This window comes from Pungitius pungitius, chromosome 15 (genome assembly GCF_949316345.1).
Source record: "Pungitius pungitius chromosome 15, fPunPun2.1, whole genome shotgun sequence".
NCBI lineage: Eukaryota > Metazoa > Chordata > Actinopteri > Perciformes > Gasterosteidae > Pungitius > Pungitius pungitius.
Window position 1 is genome coordinate 6,647,335 of NC_084914.1, and position 24,429 is coordinate 6,671,763.

Here is a 24,429-nt window from a genome sequence, read left to right on the forward strand (position 1 = left end):
TGACTTATACATACACATTATCAAATCATCCCCATAAAAGTGGTAATAGTTTCCGGTCCTGACTGCGCTTTCACTGTGGAAGTTGACGCACCTCCAAAGCGGTTGAGCTCCATCCAGCTGCTCCACTGTGTGGTCCAGCCGCAGCGGAAAGGACATTTTAGCTCAAACTAGGCTGAAGCTGGTGTCCTGAGCCCCGGGGCGGGTCCGCAGCTAACACCACCCCTCCCCTCCACTCACCCACACCCCACGACAAGATGGCCCATTCATCCCCGGTAACCTTGTAGGACCTCTCCGGCTGTGCAGAGCCGGAGAGCAGCGGCCCATCGATCAGTACGATGCAGCAGAGGCGCGTCAGACGGGATCGATGAAACGGGATGTGTTTTGTTTTTTTAATCAATCCTTACTTACAATCCTAAGTTTTTACCGAACTATGTTTATTGACAGCTGTAGTTGCGTAGGATTTAATGTGCAAGGCGATGGATCAATACTTACTGCTTACTTATTATTTGTCAGTAATATGGAAGGGAAGAATACATTAATAATGGGAGGCAATGCACTGAACACAAATCACTTTCCATTTGTAAACTTTAGATAAATACAATCTGCTAAAAATATTGTTTTTAAGTCCAGTTTTGAATGAAGGACTTCTACATTATTTTACCTTAACTGAATACTTGAATTGATTGACCATTCTCATAGTTGGATCTAGAAACACCACCAAAGAGCAAATGTATCAAACCAATACTAAGAAGTTCTCATTTTTGTTTTGCATTATCTATGAATTAAAAGGTGTAAAAATAAATCTGTTTGCGACTTAATAATCATCTGTTCTTATATAAATATATTTACACGCACGCACACCAACACTCAGACGTCTAACACCACTTCTCCAAGCAGACACCTAGGGTAATGTAATACTCTAATGCATCATTGTCTGGTATCGAGCAGACAACTCTGGACAAAAAAAACACTCTCAAAAGTCGAGTAATAACGCGATGCATTAATAGCCCAAAAAGGTTTTATTAAATTCATAATCACTGCTATAACTAAAGAAGAATTCACTTTAGTTGTAATTTCATAAACAATCTCTTAAATACTAGCCACGTCTGAATACGAGGAAAGTCTATATCTAAAGCAGTTGGAGTCATCTGGGTGCAGAGAGTCGTGCGGATCCTCGCTTCCTCGAGGAGTGCACAATATCACAGCCTTATGAAAGGAAAATCTACTGCATCTGCATGTTGTTGTTGTGCTGCTGCGGCAGGCTAAACTGCAGCGGTTTGCGTCTCCAGGAAATTATGATGATGCCATCACACCTTTAACAACCGTGTCTCCACAAAAGGGAAATGCCCTCCGTGAGTCCATGAGGTAAAAAAAATAAAACTGTTGAGGCGGGCAAAAAAGAAAAGAAAAAAAGTTTCCTCAGTTTGCTTCGTTCTTTGAGGCTTCATCAAAGTTCTCCACAAGATCTGCAAGACAGAAGGGAGCAGGTGCATCAGAGTTGTTTCACACTCCATTTGGGAGTCTCAGGGTTAACATTCCACAAACTGAATCGTTGATATAAACCACGTAAAAACATGGCAACAAACTGAATTGAAGTCCTTTTTTTGAAGACCAAAACGGTAAAACGGTAACAGATGTAGTGTCATTTTGGAAACAAACAATAATCAGAGGTGTTGTAAAAAGAAAACACTGTTGTACAATAAGTGAACAGTTCAAAAAGCTGTCGGTAAATAAAAAAGTTTGCATCAATACCTGGAACATCATCATCCTCCTCCTCTTCTTCAATTACCTCCTTGACTGCCTTCATGTCCATTGCTGCAAAATACAAAAACAAGTAATTATTGCCCAAAACCCGTTATAATTACTGCAGATTTAGTGTCTATGCCAAATTACTATTATAAAAATGTGTTTTGCTAAAACAGGGAACCTGGCAACTGTAATAGTAACTAATTATACAGAAAGAGAAAAATTGGCATTTAAAAATTCTCCTAATGTAATAATCTACAAATCACATTTCCATTTCATTCGAACCATGAACAGCTGCCTTTAATGTCCGACTCATGGACGCCTGTGCTGTGGATAGAAGGCGGTACTCTTTCTCCCCGCAGCAGCCTTCGGCCTCCTCCGATAACGCATAAAAGGGGGACCCTAAAAACGCATAAGCACGTTCCCGATCTCAAACGAGCACGGGGAGAACCCGACGTGGATGCGCTCACATTGCCGTGGGAACTGCTCCGCCAGCTTGCGCAGGCTGCTGAGGCTGTCGGCTCCCAGTTGGCTTAGGATGCCCGGCAGCATCTCCGTCAGCTGCTTGGTCTCAACGTTGCCCGTGATGGCGAAGGTGTTGGCGGACAGAGACGCCTGCACTTTGGGGTTGTTGAAGTGGATGACCGTGCCGTCGTCTTTGATCATGTTCACCTGAGGAGAAGAGGCCACGCGGTCAGAGCGGGAGCTAAATTAATCCGTCACAAGATTCTGCATGGCCAACGTATTGGGTCAGAAGTAACAAAGACACTTGTGTCAAAGTGATTCACTGAGTGACATAATATTCAACTGAAAAAAGGGGTAAATTACACAAAACTCAGTCTACTACGTATGTAGCCATTACTTTAATTTTGTAGCCTGGGATGACCCTCAATGGGTAGTAAAAAACTAAAATAGGTAGAAAGTGTACTAAATTGGTTTACAGCAGGTGTCCGTTTAATCAATAATAGTAAAATACAAAAAGGTAAATTGAGCTTAAATATGACTGAAGGAGACTTAATGACTTGTGTGCATCAGGCTGGCATTGTAGCTTCAGGTTGTACCCGTTTTTCGAGCTTTGATTTATCTGAATCACTTTGTGGAAGCCGGTTGGATAAAAGCACTCTAAATATAAATGAGACGACATGATGGGAGTGCGCTTTTTTTTAATATAAAAGGCTCTCACCGTCTTATTTTTACATATCAGAAGAGAGCTGCTCTGATGAAATGCTGACATTAGCTTTACTGATAGCTCACCTCTTCTATCCCTGCGATGTTGTTCACTGCCAGTTTCTTCAGCGAGCCCTGGAGTTTTTTATCATCAGCTGTTGCCGTCTTGTGAACAACCTTTTTCTTCCTACGGGCCGTCCCCTGAGAAAAGAACAGGTGTGAATGCCTAAAAAAGGATCAAATAGCTACCTGTCAAGACCAATGATGATTTGATTCTTAAATTCATGTTTGAAAACACTTTTCCTTCCCATCTTTGACACCTAATTTGCTTGTGTCTAGATAACCTCTCTGGGGAAGCCTTTAAAGAAACACTTCTTCAATTCAAGTATTTCTTTAGCATTAGTAAGCTAAATAGTGCCAACAAAGAACTGATCAACTAAAGGTCCAAGCAACATCTTGTCAATGTACAAAGTGCCTCATTCACTGACGTTTCCCCCTTTTTGTAGTCTAAAAGGTCCAATCAATCATTTTAAAAAAAACCTGAATTTTTCCTTTAATACAATTCTTTTGAGCCAACAAATGGGATTACACTACACACGTAATATCTTAATCCTAGATTTCAATTTCATACAATTTTAAGTATAATTGTAAAAAAATGTATGAAATCTTCTGGGTACTTCAGGTAAAATGCAAATTAAGTAAATGTACTTTGTATTTGAGAATGTCAATATATTGTAATCTGGAAAAGGACACAAGGGCTGTGACAAAAAAAAAGAACCACGCCACCTAGTGGGCGGCTGAAGACCTCAAAATGCATTTGTACAAAGCCACAGAGGCCACAGATGGACGGAGCAGATCTCTCCCCCATAAAGGGAATGCTGAGGTCAGGAGGAAAACTGTGGCAGGTGCTGAATGCCATCACACTCCTTAAAATGATCAACAACTGAGGCGATTACAAATCTCAAAGCACAGACTTCTATACTGGTTATTTGTCAACAGAGTACAAGAGATTTAACAGTAGTGCAGGTTCTAAAAATAGGACGGTTAGTATACTTTACCTTTCCACCTATCCGCACTTGAGCCTGAAGTTTGGCGAGCTTTTCTTGATTCATAGTGGTCTGTTAGTGAATGAAAACAAACAATTGAATGTGGAAGTTAAAATAATAGGTTAGATATACAGCATACATGTCAGTGTACACTGCACGTGTGGTCAATGTTACTTGTTGAAGTCTAATGAGCACAACACGAGTCAGGCAACCACAGCTAATGTTATAATAATCCTCAACTCCACACATTTTAGCATCGAGCTCGCAGACATCAGATTATCTGAAAGTTATACTGAAGACCTAAGGACTATCATAATGGACTGGCATGAATTAAATAGAATCAATGAAGGTATCTGGAACTCAATTTTAGAATGACATTAACGTATAATGTAGCTGTTGCTAGTTGGTTTGCTAACCAACGCTAGCTAGACTGCTATTTCAGCTAATATTAGCATGGTGGCTGGACAAGATAAGCCCCCTAGCATTACCTAGCCGTTTGGTACTGTGAAGGCAATTGCCTAACTTCAACTTAAATTAAGTGATTAATCAAACAGGTTGAGATGTTAATCATTAAACTACTTTTTATATGTTGTTTTACCTTTTAAAAGGACAGCCCGTTGAACTGTTAACGGCACGGTGCTAGCGCTGAAGCGATGCGGCTTTTTCTCGTATCAAGACAGCAGCAATATCAGATACTTTCTAGCAATACTTTCAGAATAAAATACGCACAAAATCACACTAGTACATGTTTGCTTTATATATAGTATATATTTATGTCAAATGCTAATCATATACGTCTTAATACATTTGAGTAGGATTTATTACGTTATTGCATGAAATATATATATTTCTTTACATTTGTCGTGACTATTAAACCTTTGTTTTGCACTGATTTCCGTTTTTATTTCTGACATTTCAATGTTTAACTTGACTAGTTTGACGCTACATCCAGGAGCACGCGGTTGGGAGGATGTGACGTCATGTGAACATGGAAAATGAGTCACAGCTCAGGCAACTCACGGACATGCGCATACACGCACACACTTCACAACTTCAGCCGACGAGACTTTTACTTTGAAATGTGCGGGTTGAACGTCCGGTTCTCTCTAGCACCAACAGGAAGTGCTATTAGCTTCTAGCTGTAAGGGAAAGAAGGACAGTCAAAATGCGAACGTCTCTCGTGAACATCGTTTTGTTTTCATCCCTGCACGTTTTGTTGTCTTTGACGTGCTTTCAAAATGTCGTCGAAGCAGCTAGTGGGAAAGGTGAGTTTATATTTGTTTCAGTTCTTGCAGAAACCGAGGCGTCAGTGAGAAAGTCCCCACCGCCGCGGCTGTCTTTGTATGAGTATCCCGGATCGCAAAGCGTGTGTCCGGGACAGGTGGACGTCAGTGTAACTAACTCTTTTATTTCCAATGTTACACGTTTTATCACTAAATGGCAGCATACGTGTACTTTCGTTAAACGTTGACGGTTAATGATTATTACAATGGAGCTGAGACACAAGTTACATTTGTTCTGAAATATTTTTTTATGCCAACAATCATTCGTAATAAATGAAATATGTAACATATTGTAAATCAACAGTTGATTTGCAAAATAGACGCACGCTGTTCTCAAAATGAATGAACTAGCTTCAACACCATTTGAAATTGATTAATATTTCCTGAAGTAACTTAAATAGGGTCATAATTGGAAATAGGGTCACTTATACGTTATTAAAACAAGTTGCATAGAGTTGCTTCAGTGCCTGAAAATAAAAAAAATGGATTTTTATGGGTACGAGATCAGTGAACTTATCGACACACATTCTGTATATTAAACAGAGGGCTTTCATCCCTTTACCAATACATTGTGCGTGAATGTTCCCTCTGCCTCCATTGCTCTTGAATTAATGCCATTTTGAAGACCCATGACATTTCTTATCTCACTGCCAGCATATAGACCTAGGAGTTAATTCCATATGAGGTTATAGGTGAGAGCAGCAGAGCTTGATATTACATTACCACCATTTTATTTTTCCCCCCCGTCTACCTTCCTTCTATTGATACAGTATGTAGGGCAGACCCACCCTGTTGTAGAACTATAATACCAACGTTGGCTCGCTCATCGGTTAATTTCCCTTCCCACAGGATTTGGAGATAACATCCACTGGAGGACGCTGGATGATGGCAAGAAAGAAGCCGAGGCCAGGTGAGTTCACAATGACAGCGGAAATATTACAAACGCCTCTTGATGGGCTGCCTTTTGTGGAACAGCCGTTGGCCCCCCGACGCATTTGATGTTAAATCCCACACAAGCACTAATAACTGGAGGAGGCTGTTCACTCAACGAGTTATTTAAGAGCACCGTGTTCAGTGATGGTCTTAATAGACGTCTTTGTGTGTTTGCATCGACAGCGGGCTTCCCATCATGCTCATCATCCACAAGACCTGGTGCGGCGCCTGCAAAGGTAAAACCGCGTTCTCTCCCTTTCACCATGACGGCCCTGCGTTAAGAACGGTCCCGTCGCTGACCTATTAACGTGCCACGTTAAGCGAAATGTTACGCATTCCCTGTCTGAAAGGGTGTTATTGGTCCCACTTGGTCATGACCTAAATGTAAAAGTGACTTGTGCCCTGCAGCAGGCTACAGTTACTCCTTCAAACAGCTGAATATGACCAAAGTCATCATTCACAGCAGAACATTGGACTTCTTACAGTAGTAAAAACAGGTGTAACTAATAACGCCTCTGATGTATTCAAGTGTCCCAGAAGGACATTGTTGCTTTTATCATCCGCACCTGTGCTTTTTCTGAAAATGTCTAAATGTTGTACATTAATTGATCACAGGGACATAATCACCTTCTGTAAAGTTGGAAAAGACTTCAAACAGAAAGCCGTTTCTATGGCTGTTTTGGGGATTCCACGACAATTAATTGTATCTTTGTTGCTTTTCACATCAGCACTGAAGCCCAAATTTGCAGAGTCCAAGGATATCTCTGAACTTGCACACAACTTTGTCATGATCAACCTCGAGGTAAGGACTGTTTGAGTGGCACTACTTGGCCCAGGGTTTAATTAACTTGCAGTCCACATTAATGGGTATGTTATTAGTTGGTTGATGATTAGTAACGTGTCGTTTGAACAGGATGAGGAGGAGCCAAAGGATGACGCCTACAGCCCCGACGGTGGATACATTCCTCGGATTCTTTTCCTTGGTACGGAGGGATTGAGCCATAAAGTGTAAACACTTTCCTTTGGAAAGACATCGTTTGTCTCACTCAAGAACACACCGTTCCCAACGTTTCAGTAGCATAAAATGTTGTAACTTAATCAGAATTTTTAACTACTAGTCAAGGATTGGTAAATGTGTGGTGTTTAATACCACAACTATCTGAAGCTCAAGTTTAATGCCACAATGTTGATTCATTGAAAAAAACGAATGAAATATTTCAGATATTTTCTTTTAGGAAGTATTTTTACCCAAACCCCGGACATTTTATTGAGGGAATAATTATCAAATAAAAATTGGTAAGATGAAATCATGGTTAAATTGTAACATTCATTTAAACTGAGAATCTTTTTTTTGACTCAAAAGATCCAAGCGGTAAAGTCCATCCTGAAATCACCAACAAAAATGGGAATCCAAACTACAAGTACTTCTACAGCAGCGCAGAACAAGGTAAAAATCCACCTTCAAGATTATTTAACCGAGAGTCGCAGCATGATGCAGCGTCTCCCCAAACGGCGGGCGGGCGTGCCGTCGGTAACCGCGGTGCGTGTCGTTCTGCTCAGTCGTGTCCGCCATGAAGGAGGCGCAGGAGAAGCTGACGGGCGACGCCTTCAAGCAGGGCCACACCGGGGACGAGCTGTGAGCGGGACGCGCATCAGGCTGCAAGGGCTACACTTCCTCCACCTGAGCGTCAGCTTACTCTCCCAAACGTCCACAAGCTGTACTGATTCTAGACGGTTGGGGGGGTGAGAGAGACTCTCATTGAAGCAAACCATTAAGGTTGGTGCTCGAGTTTTCCTTTTGTCTTGTATGTTTTGTTTTTCTCCTACTAACTCCCTTATCACCTGTATTTTTGTAATCTACTGTCATCCAATGACATGTACTGTACTTACCGAGGAGGATATGACCAACAGTGGTAACTCATTTTCATATGCTGCCGTTGTTGGATGAGAACTTGACATCTGGAAAATGCCAACTTTAAGTAAATACCCAAGTGCGTCACATCTTTTCAAAACCCACCGTGGGGTCAAATGCTTAATTCGCTTTAACCCAGAAGCTGTGATGTGCTTCCAAAGATCCACTACGGTATGTTGATTATCTATTTTCCATGCACGTTGTGGGCTTTCTACTTCATACCATCCAATCGTTAAGCTGCCAATGTATTGTAATTTAGCTTTATCTACATTGTTTTCCTCATTTTCTGCGTTTTTATTGCGGTGCAAAGTGAAGCTTTTCTTTTGCCAGCTTCATTAAGCTGAATGAAGGATGGAAACATTGGTTCTGTGTCTAGATGTATTTTATACATGTACAGACAAGTGTGCAAATAAAAGTTTGTTGTACCAAGTATTTTGTGAGCCAGATGAATTCATGACACAGATGTAACCGTATTATTGAGTTTTATTGTCTAGCCAACAATAGTGATCCCTTATGGTTTGTCAAACAGTTGACACTATCATTTAACTATTTAAAGTCAGTTTGACAGTGATTTAAATAGTGCAGTTACATTAATGAGAGCATTTACTTAAGACATGCTTGCGATTAACCCCATTCCAACCACAGCCTTCAAAATGGCTTATTTAGGAAAGTACAATGTACTGGTGTATAAATGTGTTGCAGCATCTGATTTTAAGAAAGAATTACAGGAAACAAGCCTAATTTCAGGATATGCCAACAAACTAAGAAAGATGGAGAGAAGAGGAATGTTGCCTCTCCGAACTTGGCTAAGGCATTTAAAAATCCAAACCACTGTTCTGTATTGCTGCGTCTCTTGACAGATGGACAAAGGACTTCAGCTGATGAGTTAAGAAAAGTAGAGTAAACATGGTAAACAAGTAAACATGGCCCAAGTCCTGACATTTCTTCAATGCAAGGTAATTAAAAAGAATTACAAGTACACTAATTACACAATGATGCTGCTATAAAAATCAGCAACACATTCACATATAAAAGAATCTATAAAACGCTGCGCGATACATCGTTCGCTCAAATTGACACGGCTAAGGAAGTGTGATTGAAACGGATACATTTTCAAATTTAAGGTGCGCACATAATATTTCATAACCAGTGTATTAGACCACCAGGTACTATGAATTAATGACCAGCTCTTCATCAGGCAGGAGGAGGTCCCGTATTGGAAACGTTGCATTTCATGGATCGCTCTACACGCCGACTTGACTCGAGGTTTAAAAGCAGTTTAAAAGTGATGATGAGAAAACTTCATCCACCCCTCTTTGTGCTGATTGAAGTTTGTCCAGTTTGTTTCAGAGGATGTTAAAAAGATGAGTCGAGGGAGGTAGTGTGGGAGTGTGTGTGTGTGTGTGTGTGTGGAGGTGAACAGGAGCAAACTTAAAATCTCCCCTGCTTGGCGTCTCCAATGGCGCCCCAGACGTCAAAGACAAACTCATCGGGGAAGGCGAAGTCTCCGAGGGTCTCGTCCAACGCCATGGCAAACTCATCCGGGTTCTTCTTGTCACGGCCGACCTCAACCATCGTGGAGGCTGTTGAGGGAGGAGAGCAGGACATTTCACTTTTTCAACTTGGATTTAATCCCCATCCGTGAAGCCAACAGTCATGTTACTGATTTTCTTTTTTATCCTGTCCTGTTATCCTTCAATGATTAAATATTTGCCAGCATTGAAACCTACCGTAGAGAGACTGAGGTCACAGAGAGCCAACTAATGAAGCCACTTTAGACTCATTAGAATGCAAGATATTTGCCACTTTCTTTAAGCCTTGACACAAAAATGGCCTTTTTGTGCTTTTTAATCACTCACCTAGTTCAGTGTCTCTGATGCCCATGTAGCTCTCTAGGAGATCGTCCACTTTCTTTACCGCCTTCTCCTCAAACTCTGTTGGCTAGAACAAAAAGAAAAAAAAGGTAATTCCTCCGTTTTCCTGTATTTTGAGCCGTCTCGCTCTTGCCAAGCACCTCCCATGAGGTTTGCAAATCAGTCTTTCCTCATTCTCGATATACACACCGGTCATGGTCGTGACTTGGCCTCCTGTCAGGTGTACTTCACTACAACGCTGACAAATCGTACATATGGATTAACTGAGAACGTGGGGATAGGCGGGTACCATCTTTAGTGGGTGGTTTGTTTTGTTCTCTTAGTCATATCAGAGAATCTTCAACAGAAGCAGCATTCGAGACCATGTCAAGAGCAAAACAAAAAAAAAGGACTCATCCAAGCGGCCCTCATAAAAGTCTCAAAAGGGGAGCGCTCTTCCGTAGAACAGAACATCCACAACAATTGTCGAGTCCCAGGTTTCAGCAGGATGCCCGAAAAAGGTACTTACCACCTCCTCTACAGTAGCTGGGCCCTTGGAGCGAAGCCTCAGAGTCCCCCTCCCTGTGCCGATCTTGTTCTCGCTGGCTGGTTTAGCGCCCTTTGACCTCGGCTCGAGCATTTCTGGCAGTCAGAAGAGAAACCGCATCACACACACAAGTTTGTGTTTTTGCAATTTGTCCCCAATTGGTGCACAAACGCTTTTGGTTTTCAGCTACGGAAAACCACAAGTGAACATTATCAAAATAGACCACTTATAGTTTCTACAGGCTATTTGTAGCCCGGAAAGACAATCCGCAAAGGTGTAATTTAGCATTTCTAAACACACATTCACACACTAAACATATGATCTCGTGCGTGGCGGCTTGCACGCTGTCACTTGTGTAACGATGTGCATATTTTGGGTCTCGCTCACCAAAGGCCTTCATCGGCTCGACCAGCTTGAGGGTGAAGGACTTGTCTCTGGGAAGATCTTTCAGCATGCGGGCCACCTCGTAATGCCTCGTGCCCACGATGTTCTGTCCGTTAATGCACTCTACGTGGTCGCCCACGGAGATCACCTTCACGCCGTCCACGACGCTGCCCTCTTTGATGCGCTGCCATGCAGAGGAGGTTAGAGACAATTAAAAAGACAAGGAAACGTAGGTCACGCATTTATGAAACACCACACGAGAGGTTTGCTTGAGTCAGAAATACAGATCAATACAAGAGCGCAAACCAAGGGTGGGTGTGGATCAAATATCCTGGATGATACCGAAGGAGCCTCTTGTGTTATACATTATACAAGATTATCCATTTTCTCTTGTTCATGGCTCCAATAATGCCTCCATTGAACTAATACAAGTTGAAATACTACACCAGCATCACAACACCAGAGGCTTTAGTGCGTCATAAATACTGTCGGGTGTAGTGCCGTTTGGGAATCACATGATGGCACACATGAGCACCATGTTATGGTGGCGCAAGTTGACCGAGGCCAAATAAGCTCATTAACAGCCTGCATCCTCAGTGGCATAAATACCAAGCAGAATTATGATTTCAACAATGAAAGCCAGCTTTAAAGTTGCTTTAAAAAAATATGCTCAAGAGATGAGAGACGCACCATGAAGGTAATGAAGAGCATCTTCAATCAAATGTGACCAATTCACCATGGGGACTTGACATTATGTTATTAGGTATTGTTGTATGTGGAGTGTTGCATCCGCATATGGGTCAATACCTATAGAACCTTGGCAGACAAACTATTTTGAAATGAGTTTACAACTAATAAACACAGCTTATGCTTATTCCCAAACTTTGATGTCTTGATACAGGAAGTTGCAAGGCAACCACTGACAGTACAAGACATTAAATTAAGCCCAAAAAAGGCATACTAATTCTGTATGCTATGTAAATCGACACCGCTGTAAACCAAGAGGTGAACAAAATGTTGATGAGTTCAGTTCCTTCTTACCTTGATGAAAGCATATCCTGCCCCATTGTCTGTGATGGTGAGGCCCAGAGCATCTTCAGACTTATAAACCTCCACCTCCTTCTTGAGCCCTCTAATGTGGGCGAAGATAAAATCCTCAAGGCCGATCTGGCCCCCCAGAAGCTTCTCCATGTCGATCTTGTGGGTGTTAAGGGTGCAGAACAAAATCTGTACAAAATACAGATATACTGGATTAGAAAATACTCAATTATTACTTGAATATTAGATAATATTTTTTTTTAAGTACTTCAATTATTATTGATCATTTGTCAAAAACAAAAGAGACCTGACTATGAAGAAAACTCCCACAAAATGTCCACATATTTTATATAGAATCAAGAAAACACATTTATAGTCAGTCTAAAAAGCAAGATTAAAAATAAAATTTAAGAGAAGACGACAGAGTACTGCTTAATAAAGAAATCCTCAGGGGGCTCCGTCTTTATTGCAACAGTCATGTTATGCAGTTAAGCAGTTAACCCCCCCCGCATTGTCAACAGTGTGTGTTGTGTCACTGTTTGGAGTGCTGAGACTTTAATGAAGCAAAATGGGGGAAAATGACCTTTCCTTCCTTTGCCAGACATGTTAAGATAGGGCTTCACACCTTGCGGGCGCCGCGTATTGGCAGGACAGGGTGAAGGAAACGTGAACACCTGCAACCCGATCCCTAAGAGGCCTGATTTACCAGAGGCCGGACAGTGAAACCCAGGAGGAGGAGACGGGTGGATGTGAATCATTTAACACGCGCCAACTCCATCGAAGGAAAGGCTTTTAATATGATTTTGTTTCATTTATGCATCCTCAACTCACTCTCCTCAGGTTACGACCATATGCATATTATTATGTGTAGATTATCAGCGTGCAAGTTGGGCTGAGAGAGATACCCATCCCCCTCCAGACGTCAGAATCAGATTTGATGATTATTTGAGTACTACTCGTTCTCGAGGTTGAACCTCATGCACCAGACGGGCTCTGGCAGCGAGGCCTGACTCATTTCAGCCTGTTTGCCGCCGCCCCCCACCCCTCTTTTGGAGTACCAACCGGCGCTGCTCACACATTTGCTAATGTGGCCTTGTGTTGCCTAGGGTTACCGGACTATAAAAGAATGGGATTATAATGAGGGAGGCCGCTAGAGGAAGGTTACAAAAAAAAAAAAAGAGAGTACGGAGAGGGAAAGGGAGGGTGTACTGTATCTGAATTGATGGGTCTTCTCCACAAACGCGTCCCCCCCCCTCCCTATTACAAAAGAGTGAGTGGTAGTGACAGCAGCTGACGCCCACCCCCCCGGTTGGTTACCAAGGCTGCGGACCGCATTAAGCACTTAGCACTCCTCTCTCTCTCTCTCTCTCTCTCTCCTCCTACTGCTGCTGCGTTCACAGCCGCAGTGCTGCCTCTCCTCCAGACCCGACCGTTACACCTCCCACTGGCCCCGGGCCACACACGGGCCCGAACCTCGGTAACCACGGGGGAGGCGGGGGGGGTGGGAGGAGGCCTTGCGAGCCTCTCAGCGGCGTTTCTCCGGAGGGGCCGGAACACATGACGTTCTGTTCCCTCGACGGCGCTCAGCTCACACAAGATTAGTCCGTTGATGCCATCAAATATTAGTCTCAACCGCAGGCCCTTTGTGTTGTGCTTTTTGGGGTGCGGCTCAATTCATGTTTTAGTTTCCTTATTTGTACAGGTGAACACGTCCCGCGCTGTGGTGTCCGCTCTCAGTGGAGCGGGACTTTGAGCAGCGGCGCCACGTCACACTGCAAAGGCCAAATGTTCACTTAGTTGCTCATTCCCTCATTATTCAGCTGGAAGGAGAGTCTCGGGTGTATCATTTAAGCACAGAACCCCTGCAGACCAGAGTAATATAAACTGTGTAACCCTCGCTCCTTAAACTCCTTGTGTGCTTCTCCTTCTCCAACGGCCTACGAGGACTGGATTGTCTATGTTGTGATTTTAATATGTTGGTATTTTCTGTATTTATTGCAGGTCTGTCAAGGAAAGGGAACACTCCTTTCACTTTGTCGATGAGTTTGTAACTTTGAAGAGAGCACATGGGCAGCAAGTCCCCCAGTCCTAAAAATAAGACATTTGTCCAGTAGATATTGTCCTAGTACAGCATTTACTGAATTTCTTCAAATCTCCGTGTAGATTCTCAAAAGAGATCACTTATGTTGTCTTGATTTGATTAAAGAGAAGCTGAATACAGCCGTTAAATGGATCTCCATGCACTAAAAACCAGGAAACCACGGAAACCAGTGTCCTTGGATACTAAAGCGCTGTCCATTTACAGCCTTTTCAACATATCTTTTAAAAAAGGCAGAAAAGAGGATTAGAAAGATTAAGCATATCATGCTTACAGAGGAATAATGACTTTCGGCGTCAGGTGATTTTAGTCGTTAACAGAATGCTGATGTTGGCTGTGTGGCCGTGTTTTCAGCACGATATCACATTCATCAGCGCTTAAGACGCTGTAATCATTTACCTAAGTGGACATACTGGTATTTTCTTTGTTGTTTAAAAAAATCCTACCACCCTGATTTAATGATAATTTCTGAACACCTGAGAAGCAGTCCTCAATTCTACCTTTACCTAATGCCCAGTTCGTCTGGAGTCATTTATTCAACTACACGTTTATTGTTGCAGTTTTAATTACAACCACCTGCAGACCAGCAAAAGAAATAAGAGAAAAGAGGCGCGAGTTTGTCACAGGACGGAAACCCAGATATTCAAATTGTAGGCAAATGGCCGAGTTTCTGGTGTGCAGGTGGACATGAGGTGAGGTCAGTGGCAGAGACACACCTCAAACTCTACAGCTGGAGGTCCAATAACCAGACTTTGACCAGAGCACATAAAGGATCTGTCTTTATTGAACTACATAGGTGCCTTGCTGGCTGAGATTAAACAGAACATCTACTCTGTAAAGAATTTACTTTTTGTTTGTATGCAGTTATATTTGGAATGTAATATGTGTTTAACATAATGTGATACAAGAAATATGGACCACTAAAAGTAATGAGCAAAAAGACAAAACTGTTGTTCATTACATAATTCATATTCGTTCTCAGCCAAGCACTGAAGTAACATCAGAGCAACGGTCTATGGTCTCTGGAGAGCAACTATTTTATACCGCAGTTAATTTCAGTGTTGTGCAAAACAGTAAAGCAGCCCATTGTGGGGTGTTAATGATTTGTGTTTGCACAGCGGACATCCTTAAGATATTAAGAAAAGATATTTTCCATTGTTACATTAAGGCAACAAATCGGCCCATTACCCTTAACTTAAAGTTCAATCAAAACGCTGTGACGATATCACATGTGTTTCCTGTTCAATAAAAAGCATTTTCTCATGTAATCAAGAACTTAAGTAAAAAAACAATGTACGAGGGAGAAATATTATGAGCTATACACCAACTGTTCACATGCATGAACACAAATGCATAGTAATTACATTGAGAATAGTTCGATTTAAGGGAGATCGATCTTTTTTTTTAAACTAATTTGAGGATGTAAAAACACAATATGATTCCATTGAAAGCAACTAATTATAGTATTGAATAATAAATTAGCATGGTTCTTGTAAAGTCAGAGAGAAAATGCTTTGATTACTGTTATGTAAGAACGGCTTCCAGGCATTTTCAAGGAATCTTAAATCCAAAAGGTTGAAGCTATTGAAATAAACCAAACCACTTAAACTTATGGAGGTTTCAAAGTCATCGGACACTGCTGATTACATCCGTCCTGTGGGGCAGAGAGGGGTTTGGTGGTGTTTATGGAGGGAGGAGGCCATGGGTGGAGCATGCACGGATCCTGTGGGACGCCCGTGGCCGTTACCGGGGCGAGTTATCTGGTTCGATTCCAAGCGACGCCCGCCGAGCCGGACGCCAGGGACTTCCTGTGTCCATGGGTAACTATCTATGCCAAATTTCTGAATAGACCAGAGTCACACATACCTTCCACACTCGAAGAATCCCAATGTGACAAAACTGGTTCACGGGAGGGACCGATAGGTTGCAATTTGGGTTGTTATTTTTACCTGCTTGGCAAGTTTTATTCTATCTACGACCTTATTTTTTTATATAGATGTGGCAACTAGAGAAACAAACACTTGAGATTCTTCACTGACCCCGGTACAGTCGATCCATTAACAGAGGAGGAACTTTGGGATCAGGTTCCCACACTAGCTGCTGGAAATCAGTTAAAACACCAAATCGCTTTGGCTCTGTTTTAGTACCTGTGCTTGTTGTTGGGAAAATCCTTAAGCACTAAAACAAGTCGAGACAGATGAATGCGTGTCACTGATTGACAAGATGGAACTAATACTCAAAGACAAATAGGCTGGTGTCCAATAAAAAGAGAAGGGCTGCATCGCTGTGAGTCTCCTTTGAAAGACTGAAAGACTGTGCCGAGTTTCAGGATAGCATCCCACCACTCATCACGTGTCCATCTATTTGTGAAGTTGGGCAGTTTCTGGTTCACTGTGCACCAATGCCACAGAAACAAATTCCTTTCCAATTATTTCACTTGTTGAATAAAGCGACTGCGTCTCTGAGCTTCACGAGGGGGGAGGAAGTTTGTGTCTGCGGCTCTTACAGCACACGTGGCTGATAACAAGCTGCTCCGCAGGCCTATCCCGAGTCTCATTTCAGGCTGACAAAAGCCAAACATGCCACTCACGCTTTCCCTTAGAAAACAAGAGCTTGAGCAGACTGGGCTTAGAAAGAGGACACAGAACCTGCGTTTGTTTTCAATAGCCGTTTGTAGACACTCAGCTTTCTCATGTTTTGAAGGTCATTTGTCAGGTTTCTAGTGACGTCATAATCAAGATAAGACACAAATCGAAATCTCAATATTGCAGGGTTGAAGGTGTACAGGCTGGTGGGGCGTGCCTTTACAAACACCACCTAGCTCTGACACAACACAAAGCTGATTTCTAATGGCCACCACTAGGACCAAACTCGATGAAACGCCACTTACAAAACCTTTACTGAAAGTATTCAGCTTGAAATGGCGTATTCTTCACTGAAGCAAAAATAGCACTAATAACCAAACTGCCAAAACACTCCACAAAATGTAGTATACAGGCTCTCCCAAATAAAAATAAATCTATTGCAGTTGTCTTCAATTGCACAAATCTGCATTCATTCATTCTCATTCTTTAGTTTTTTAAACAATTGCCCTCTTAGAGCCTCAAACATGTTATATCACACGGAGCTCCTTGTCCGATTGGGGTTTGTTGGTTTGTTTGTAAGAGGTAAATATTTAACTATGGACTAAATTAATCCATCACATTATCATAAGGATGTTCGAAACTGATCATGGTCATAAATAAATGTATAGGAAGGCAACAACAATTGGCTTTGTAATATAGCTGGGAATAAAGTTGTACATGTAAATACAACTACTTTTAGATTTATGTACAAAAAATTGTACATAAATCTAGTTGAGCGTACAACTTTAATACAAGAGGGAATACTTCATTACTTTGTGTTGGGCACTTGAACGCAGCACTAAATCACGCGTTAGCTTCGTTGCCGTGTTAATCCTCACGTAGCAACAGGTGAGCTCTTACCTCAGGTGGACTTATATTAAAGGCTTCTGCTATCTTCCCGTATAACTCCTTCACGTTGCCGAATCCCTCGATCCGGCCGGTGGGGCTTCCGTGTGCCAGCTGCGTGTGAAAGACCAATTTGGGCCGCAGGTTGGCGGGCGGGGGCGGCAGTCCCGCTCCGTTCACGCCGGACTTAGCTAAGCTGCCCGCGGAACCTGCGTGTCCGCCGCCGACCTCCTCGTTCTCCACCAAATGTTCCTTCGATTTGTTTTTCTTCCTCCATGGTCCCAACGGCATTTTTCGTTGTTGTTGTTGGTGTTGTTTGCGCTGTGTTTTTTCGACGTTTCGTTGGGAGTTTTAAAAATTCCGAGCCGCAGTTAGAACATTGAAGTGGCCAACCTGTTGAGTTCTAAACCCAGCGGTCGCGTTCTCCTTATTTACTTCCTTCTTTCGTCCCAGCTTTTCCTCAACGTTTTCCTTCCTTCCGCGACAGACTTTTCCTTTTCATCAACCTGCCTCACAGCTTGGATGTGTTCATCGACACAGGCTCGGACCTCGCCTGCGAAATGAACGGTGTGAATATTCAACAGGTAGGTTGTGGTGAGTGCGGGATAAACTCTGACACAACCTGCTGGCTGCTCCTGTCCGCGCGGCTAACAATAGCGAGTCTGTCTATCAGCGCCGCGCAGGCGCAGTGGGACGAACCCGGGCTCTGACCCGGTGCACCTGCGCTCACTTGAAAACAATTACTCAGGTGTGTTGAGCAAACAAGTCCTTCGAATTTGTAAGTTACAGTAGGTCTGAAATCAAAGTTTTGATTTCGTTTTAATTACTAAGCAGATTCAGATGAGTGTATTACATTCAGATGGATGTAATACACTTGTTATTATGAGTTAGTGTTGGTTAGGCTTATAAGCAGTATATAAAGTCCATCATTATCACCAAGGCACAAGTGAGTTACACATTAAAACATCATAAAATAAAATTGTAATATATTTAATATAATGATATATATTCAAAATCGGACATTATGAAAATATTACTTATAATTATGTTACTTTAAGTGTATATGTAAATTGAAACAGTGAAACGTTGGTGCTTTTATTTGATTATGTTTTTAATGGAGGACTTGTAACAGATTATTTTTACACTGTGGTGTTACAATTTTTACTAACGTAAAACCTTTAGTATTTCTTTCACAAGAACTACACACAGGAATCACTTTTTAAATGCAGTAGCTACAAATTGAAACTGATTGAAAGATGTATTTAGATACTAAAAGTACTACCACTCTCTGAAAATACTCCTATAAAAGTAGTAATCTTCCATTTATGATACATTTTCAGTAAAATGATCAAACATTATGCATTAGCAGCTTAATGTACTTAAAAAATCCATCTGAGGGTTTAAGTATATCTGTTTTATTAGTATTACTGCTTTGGATATGCAGAAATATCATAAAACATTGTCCACATAAACAATTGAACAGAATTTGATGTAATGGTATTTTCAAAAATATACAATTTTATAATAAGGGAGCTACTTCAGTTCATAAATGTTCAGTTTTCCCAAACTTGCTATAAATAAAATATGACTGAGTTATTGTACACAGAAAAGTGTGCAAACTGATATTCTGTCAATTCAGATATTCTGTGACATAAATGTTTTTTTTCTCCCTTCTCCCATTCTTTTATTTTAGATAACACAATTTAATGCCACAACGCTTGGTCTTAGGCTAACATTGAGAGGAAGGTGTTTCTCCACTCTGCCTGGATAACAGTTACTCAGCCTTTGCACGCGTCTCTCACACATCTCTATGTGCATGCAAGTCATTATAGAGCCCGGGGTGCCGTTTCGTGCAAGTCTGTGCTTGCAAAAAGAACATGTTGTGCACTAAGAGGACTCCATCTTTTTTTCTTACAAGCTACAGGTAGATTAAAAATAACATGATACTTGCCTATGAGCTCAAATGTAAAGATACAATGTTACATCCATTTAATAGCAGCTTGTGTCTGGCTTTGAGCTTCAAACTCATGAGCACAGATGTCAGCAGCTAAGTGTCCCTCTATGTCCGGCAGGGATCCCGTCTCTGTGGGCCCAAAAGCCTGGAGCCGCCATGACGAGTGATGTGGCGTCCCCTTGTGGGAAAATGTGCAGTGAAGGCCTCTGTGTGGGCAACTGATAGCCAGCAGCTGAGACCAGGCAGCTATTTTTACACACTCATAGTTTTGTCATTAGTAAGTATTAATCTCAGTCAACGTATTTTTAATTTCACATCAGAAAAATGACTGAAGTTTTACAACAACAAAATATACATATTTGACTATGAAATATTACTTTGAGGAACCATTTCCAGAGGCTCTCTTTGTGCGGTTTTGCTAAAAGCAGAATGTTCACTGACTATAAATAGACCTACGCTGCATTTACTGTTTTAAAAGGGACTATTGTCTGTATAATTAATGGAGGAGGGTTCAAGATGCCTCCCGATAACTGAAACGGCTTGAGATCACTTGGAAACGTGGAAATATTTATTTTTAAATTCAATCTTCTTACACGTTTTTCTAAAAATGCACTCATAACGAGCCAGTTCATTCAACCACTTCCCTCTGGAACAAACTGTACGAGGATTTCAAGACGGCCTCCTAAAATCAAGGCTCTTCTCTCTACATGACAAAATAAATACTGAAAAGCCTGTCAGATCTAAATGAGAGCAAAAACATGTACTTTTTGGCACTGCAATATTTCCCAGCATCACTGGGATTTTTCTTTTTAGGCAAATGTATACTTACTAACTACCAAAAATTTCCAGCAGACAGAAAGATGAAATGAAATGTGTTTCTTTCAGATATCGACAACCCAAACAGTCTTGCACGTACATATCAACTTGGCAGCATGCATGGCGTTTATAAAAACACCATATAGCTTAGAAATAATTGCACATTCGTCCTAGGGGTCCATCTGTCAAGTGTAAGAGCCGTCCTTGTATGTGAGTGTGTGTGTGTGTGTGTGTGTGTGTTACAAGGGCAGGCGCTGTCATGCTGTTATCTGCCGTCGCTCAGTCTGTGCCGTTCGTCCTAAGCAGGTAAATGTCGTTTCAGGACGTCCTTGGCGTTGCCGGGCAACGCCTCAGGAAAGTTAACGTCAAACTCCACCACCAGGTCTCCTCTCTGCTCTGGGTTTTTGGGTAAGGGGAGGCCCTGTCCTGCGACAGTCTTTCTCATGGCCGGCTTGACGACATCTGTGATCTTCATGTTGCACGTCTGCCCGTCTATCGTCGACACGGTAACCGAGCATCCGCACAACGACTGAGAAAGACATTGGAAGATAAAAGTCAAGAGTGAAAATCAGGAGAGTGGCGTCCGAACAGATGATCTGCAGCAGGGGTGTCAAACCCCGGCCGGATGTGACCATATGTGATCTACAGTGTAAATCACACATGATTAATATATGGTATAATTAACGTAAAAGGATTTGGACAGATTCTGGTCGCAATTTATTCCATATATATATATATATATATATTCTGTCATCGTCCTGATAATCAAAGCAGCTGACGGCAAAGACACCAACGTGTCAAATAAAAGCGGCGGTAGTTTTGTCAGTTTTATTCCGGGCCCACTAATAATGGCTCGTCACTTGGCAGCGCTTGCTGTAGGAACAATGTTCATGTCACCACAATACAATCCTGCTAAAGGTTAACAGAGAAGGAAACACTAATGCTAAAATATTTTAACATTATTGGCAAAATAGTTTCTTCAAAGAGACTCCTGTGTATCTGCAGTTCTTAGTTCAGAGTGAAAGGGCCACACTGGACCATTATAAGAGATTTTAAACAAATTATACGACTATTGTCACCAAAACCTCACCAACAGTCTTCATTAGTCAATGAAGTTTGTTCAGTTACCATCACATGATAACACATGGTTGTAATTTTTCTATTCACAGAGTTGAAGTGGACTTAAACAACCTTTCAGATACTGTCAGATGCTTCTTCCACAGTTCTATAATAAACCACTAGGTGTTCCTTGAGACAGGATACAGGAATGCCACTTCAGGCTGATACACAATCGTTCTCTTTTCCCATGTTTGAGGAGACATTTAAGGCGAATGCTGCGTTTTTTTATTGATTGGACACATACTCCGAGATGAAGCAGTGAGATCTCAGAGTGTTAAAGAGAGTAGGAGGAACCATGCAAGCACATCTTGTAATGTGGGCACGTGGGCGGCCGCCACCTCTCTGTGCACCTATTTCTCGATGTTCATCAAGATTGCATAAGTGCCCACAGTGTGCGTGTGTTCATTACTATGCTCATTCAGGTAGCCGCTACCTTCGTGGGAAAACCGACCAATTCCCACGGCTTTTGTGATTGAGACCAGGCTTTTTTCTTTTCGAGTATCAGAGCTTTCGGCAGCACTCGAAAGTAAATATCAGCTTTTTCCAAACCCCCCCTGTGTGTGTGTGTGTGTGTGTGACTAATCCCTCTATCAGACTCTATTAATACTAGAACACCCAGTCATAAGTGTGCTTAAAAAAAAGAAAATGCCTCACCTGTCGTAAGCTCACGCGCACAGGATACACAATGTTCGAGCCCTCCCGCCTAAAGTGAGGGTGCGGCTTGTCCTTGATGACGAACACAATGTCCGCCGGAATGGTATTGGGGGACTCGTCTCCCTCCCGCGGGAACGTGATTTTGGTTCCCTCCTTCCACCCCCGCTTGATCTCGATGGTGAGTATCTTGTCCTCATTGCGCGTGGTCCTGCCGTCCGGATTCAGCCTTTTGCGAGAGATTTTCAGCTTCTTGGTGCAGCCGTGGAAGACCTCCTCCAGGGTGACCCTCAGTTCGTGGATGATGGCCGGGTCCTGCTTCCGGCGCTGCTGCTGCCCTCCGGGGCCGGCGTGCCCGTCCCGGGGGAACCCGTTCATGTTGAAGTTGGTGAAGGAGCCGAAGGGGTCGTTTCCGTCCACCTCCATGTCGTCGTCGTCTCGGCCGTTGGCTTTCCGCCCGAAGAACATCTCGAAGGGGTTGGAACCGCCGAAGAAAGTGGCGAAGGTGGCGTGAGGGTCCCCATGGAAGGTGTAGGTGAAGGCGCTGCCCGGCCCGTCGCCAGAGGGGCCGTTTCCTCCCTTGAGACCTGATGGGTGACGGAGATGAAGATCACTGACATTGACACTCGGACAGACTTCACTTTGACCGTCCCATCCCCCGGATATCAGGCCCAATACTGACCTCCTTTAATACCAACCATGAAATGACCAAATCTACTTTCAATACAGTTTGTGTATCAAGAGAACAATAATCAACTGATCCATTTTTCAAATAAAAGTGCGTTACTGAGAATAGAGCATGTTTGGGTATTTGAATTTGAATTGGCCAGACAAAAGGAACACTTTTGTAGATGTCCCCATGAGCCTCTGGGACAATGCGATGAGAATTCTTTGCAGTAATTGTGATGTAGATGTGTTAGAGCCAATTTAACCAAAACAAACGGCAGATTATTTGCTCCTCCAAGAAAATGATGGTCGGTTTACAGAGGTATAGCCTCAGGCCTGTGTTGAGATATCAAAATCTATATCATGATGACCATCTGAATCCATTTGTACCAATACCTGATCAAGATATTCCAATTTTTCCAACAACCATCAACGGCACTTTCATATTATGACCAAAAAAAGCACACATATGTTTGTTAGATGACTTGAAGAAGCGTTTAAAGGAGACGTCACTGGCAAACATGTGGCTTCTTTACCTTTACTGGCCCTTAACTGATCATATTTAGACCATTTGTTACATTAAATGGTTAAAATAGGGTTATCTTGGTATGCTCCCTTTCAGTTTATATTTATTTATTTTCCCTCTCAAACATGCGTATATGACCATCTGTTCAGATACTGCATCGTGGGCAAGACATCCTCCACATAAAGACTTCGATGTCATAACAAATGAGTTTTTCTTAACTGGGAGACCCATTTTGAAGAATAGCCTGAGGTGGAACTGATGACAGGCCATTCTTATAACAGAGGCTTATAACTGCAGATATAGTGTCATAGATAATCCTCATATTAAAATACACAGGACTGCAGGCCTGTGATCTGCCGAACAGCTGTTTCCTGAAACTTGGTCACAGTGTTCGACTTGAATTAAAGCCCGGCTGTGTTTTACATCCAACCATCCGGGCTTTATAACGCCTTTATAAACGGTATATTTACGGTGAATTACAAAAACGTCACACATAACCACGCGATGTAATTCAATGCAATTCAAGAAGGAAAATAAAACATTACCTTCTTCTCCGTACTGATCATAAACTTCTCTTTTCTTCGGATCACTAAGGACTTCGTACGCTTCAGCGATCTCCTTAAATCTGTCCTCGGCGGCTGCAGACTTGTTTTTATCGGGGTGCCATTTCAACGCTTGTTTTCTATAAGCTTTCTTAATGTCCTCGTCCGTGGCTCCTTTAGAGATACCCAACGTCTTATAATAATCTTTGCCCATTATTTCCCACGTATGACGATATATAAATATAGAGAGAGATTTTTTTTTTCTTCTTCTTTAATTAAAGGATGGAGACTCGATCGATGAGAGGTGCCGGGCCGATGGTCGACGGCACGTTGTCCCCGGAGAGAAGCCTCCTCAGTCTGGGCTCAGATACGACGAGAAGCCGCTTATCAAACAGTGCAGGAGGAAAACCATTCGGAGGCTGTTAGTCAACGCCGTGGACCCTCTGCTATTTATCCGGGACTGGATGGTCCTCTTTAAATAGACACAGCGCCCACCTCCCCCTGCATTCACAGCACCAGCGTCAAGCCCAACGCAGGAAGGGATTCTGGTTCCGGTGTCGGCTTGTTTGTCACGACGAGCTGTCAGTGGGATAAACGGGCCTTTCCGGGCCGTTTGCATGGTGCCATGGGCGTAGTAGCAGCAACAACAACAAAAAATCCTTAAATTTTACATTTTCA

At 42.4% G+C, this 24,429-nt stretch overlaps 3 protein-coding genes across 5 annotated transcripts; 1 reads left to right on the top strand and 2 right to left on the bottom strand.

The window, feature by feature from the left end:
• Window positions 1–1,000: 1,000 nt before the first annotated feature.
• On the bottom strand, window positions 1,001–4,679 carry LOC119209820 (transcription factor BTF3 homolog 4-like). Its single transcript, XM_037459411.2, has 6 exons — window positions 4,558–4,679; window positions 3,972–4,031; window positions 3,001–3,114; window positions 2,217–2,418; window positions 1,753–1,815; window positions 1,001–1,466 (listed from the first exon to the last, which is right to left on the bottom strand). The coding sequence occupies exons 2-6, from the start codon at window positions 4,023–4,025 to the stop codon at window positions 1,420–1,422; spliced, it is 480 nt and encodes a 159-aa protein (XP_037315308.1). The 5' UTR covers window positions 4,026–4,031; window positions 4,558–4,679; the 3' UTR covers window positions 1,001–1,419.
• Window positions 4,680–5,055: 376 nt separating this feature from the next.
• On the top strand, window positions 5,056–8,519 carry txndc12 (thioredoxin domain containing 12 (endoplasmic reticulum)). Its single transcript, XM_037458553.2, has 7 exons — window positions 5,056–5,224; window positions 6,092–6,152; window positions 6,359–6,411; window positions 6,904–6,977; window positions 7,089–7,158; window positions 7,539–7,622; window positions 7,736–8,519. The coding sequence occupies exons 1-7, from the start codon at window positions 5,125–5,127 to the stop codon at window positions 7,813–7,815; spliced, it is 522 nt and encodes a 173-aa protein (XP_037314450.2). The 5' UTR covers window positions 5,056–5,124; the 3' UTR covers window positions 7,816–8,519.
• Window positions 8,508–24,376, bottom strand: dnajb4 (DnaJ heat shock protein family (Hsp40) member B4). 3 transcript variants are annotated; one of them, XM_037458549.2, is made up of 7 exons: window positions 23,755–24,370; window positions 22,021–22,604; window positions 11,913–12,098; window positions 10,875–11,055; window positions 10,470–10,582; window positions 9,947–10,028; window positions 8,635–9,670 (listed from the first exon to the last, which is right to left on the bottom strand). In XM_037458549.2, exons 1-7 carry the CDS (start codon window positions 23,963–23,965, stop codon window positions 9,519–9,521), a joined length of 1,509 nt encoding a protein of 502 aa, XP_037314446.2. In that variant the 5' UTR covers window positions 23,966–24,370; the 3' UTR covers window positions 8,635–9,518. The 3 variants fall into 3 exon arrangements, with proteins under 3 accessions (XP_037314448.1, XP_037314446.2, XP_037314447.2); XM_037458551.2 differs by lacking the exons at window positions 22,021–22,604; window positions 23,755–24,370 and adding an exon at window positions 17,493–18,124 and having other exon boundaries at window positions 8,508–9,670; XM_037458550.2 differs by lacking the exons at window positions 8,635–9,670; window positions 9,947–10,028; window positions 10,470–10,582; window positions 10,875–11,055; window positions 11,913–12,098 and adding an exon at window positions 18,577–20,776 and having other exon boundaries at window positions 23,755–24,376.
• Between the last annotated feature and the right edge of the window lie 53 nt (window positions 24,377–24,429).

What these genes read in the sequence shown, in the direction of transcription:
- LOC119209820 (XM_037459411.2), bottom strand. Translation starts at nt 4,025, where the DNA reads ATGAATCAAGAAAAGCTCGCCAAACTTCAGGCTCAAGTGCGGATAGGT. An exon ending in ACATCGCAGGGATAGAAGAG is followed by an intron (nt 2,419 to 3,000) that starts GTGAGCTATCAG and finishes TCTTCTCCTCAG; the next exon opens with GTGAACATGATCAAAGACGA. An exon ending in GGAGCAGTTCCCACGGCAAT is followed by an intron (nt 1,816 to 2,216) that starts GTGAGCGCATCC and finishes TGTATTTTGCAG; the next exon opens with CAATGGACATGAAGGCAGTC.
- txndc12 (XM_037458553.2), top strand. Translation starts at nt 5,125, where the DNA reads ATGCGAACGTCTCTCGTGAACATCGTTTTGTTTTCATCCCTGCACGTT. An exon ending in AAGAAAGAAGCCGAGGCCAG is followed by an intron (nt 6,153 to 6,358) that starts GTGAGTTCACAA and finishes TTGCATCGACAG; the next exon opens with CGGGCTTCCCATCATGCTCA. An exon ending in CTACAGCAGCGCAGAACAAG is followed by an intron (nt 7,623 to 7,735) that starts GTAAAAATCCAC and finishes CGTTCTGCTCAG; the next exon opens with TCGTGTCCGCCATGAAGGAG.
- dnajb4 (XM_037458549.2), bottom strand. Translation starts at nt 23,965, where the DNA reads ATGGGCAAAGATTATTATAAGACGTTGGGTATCTCTAAAGGAGCCACG. An exon ending in TGATCAGTACGGAGAAGAAG is followed by an intron (nt 22,605 to 23,754) that starts GTAATGTTTTAT and finishes GTCACCCATCAG; the next exon opens with GTCTCAAGGGAGGAAACGGC. An exon ending in CAGCTACTGTAGAGGAGGTG is followed by an intron (nt 10,029 to 10,469) that starts GTAAGTACCTTT and finishes TTTTTGTTCTAG; the next exon opens with CCAACAGAGTTTGAGGAGAA.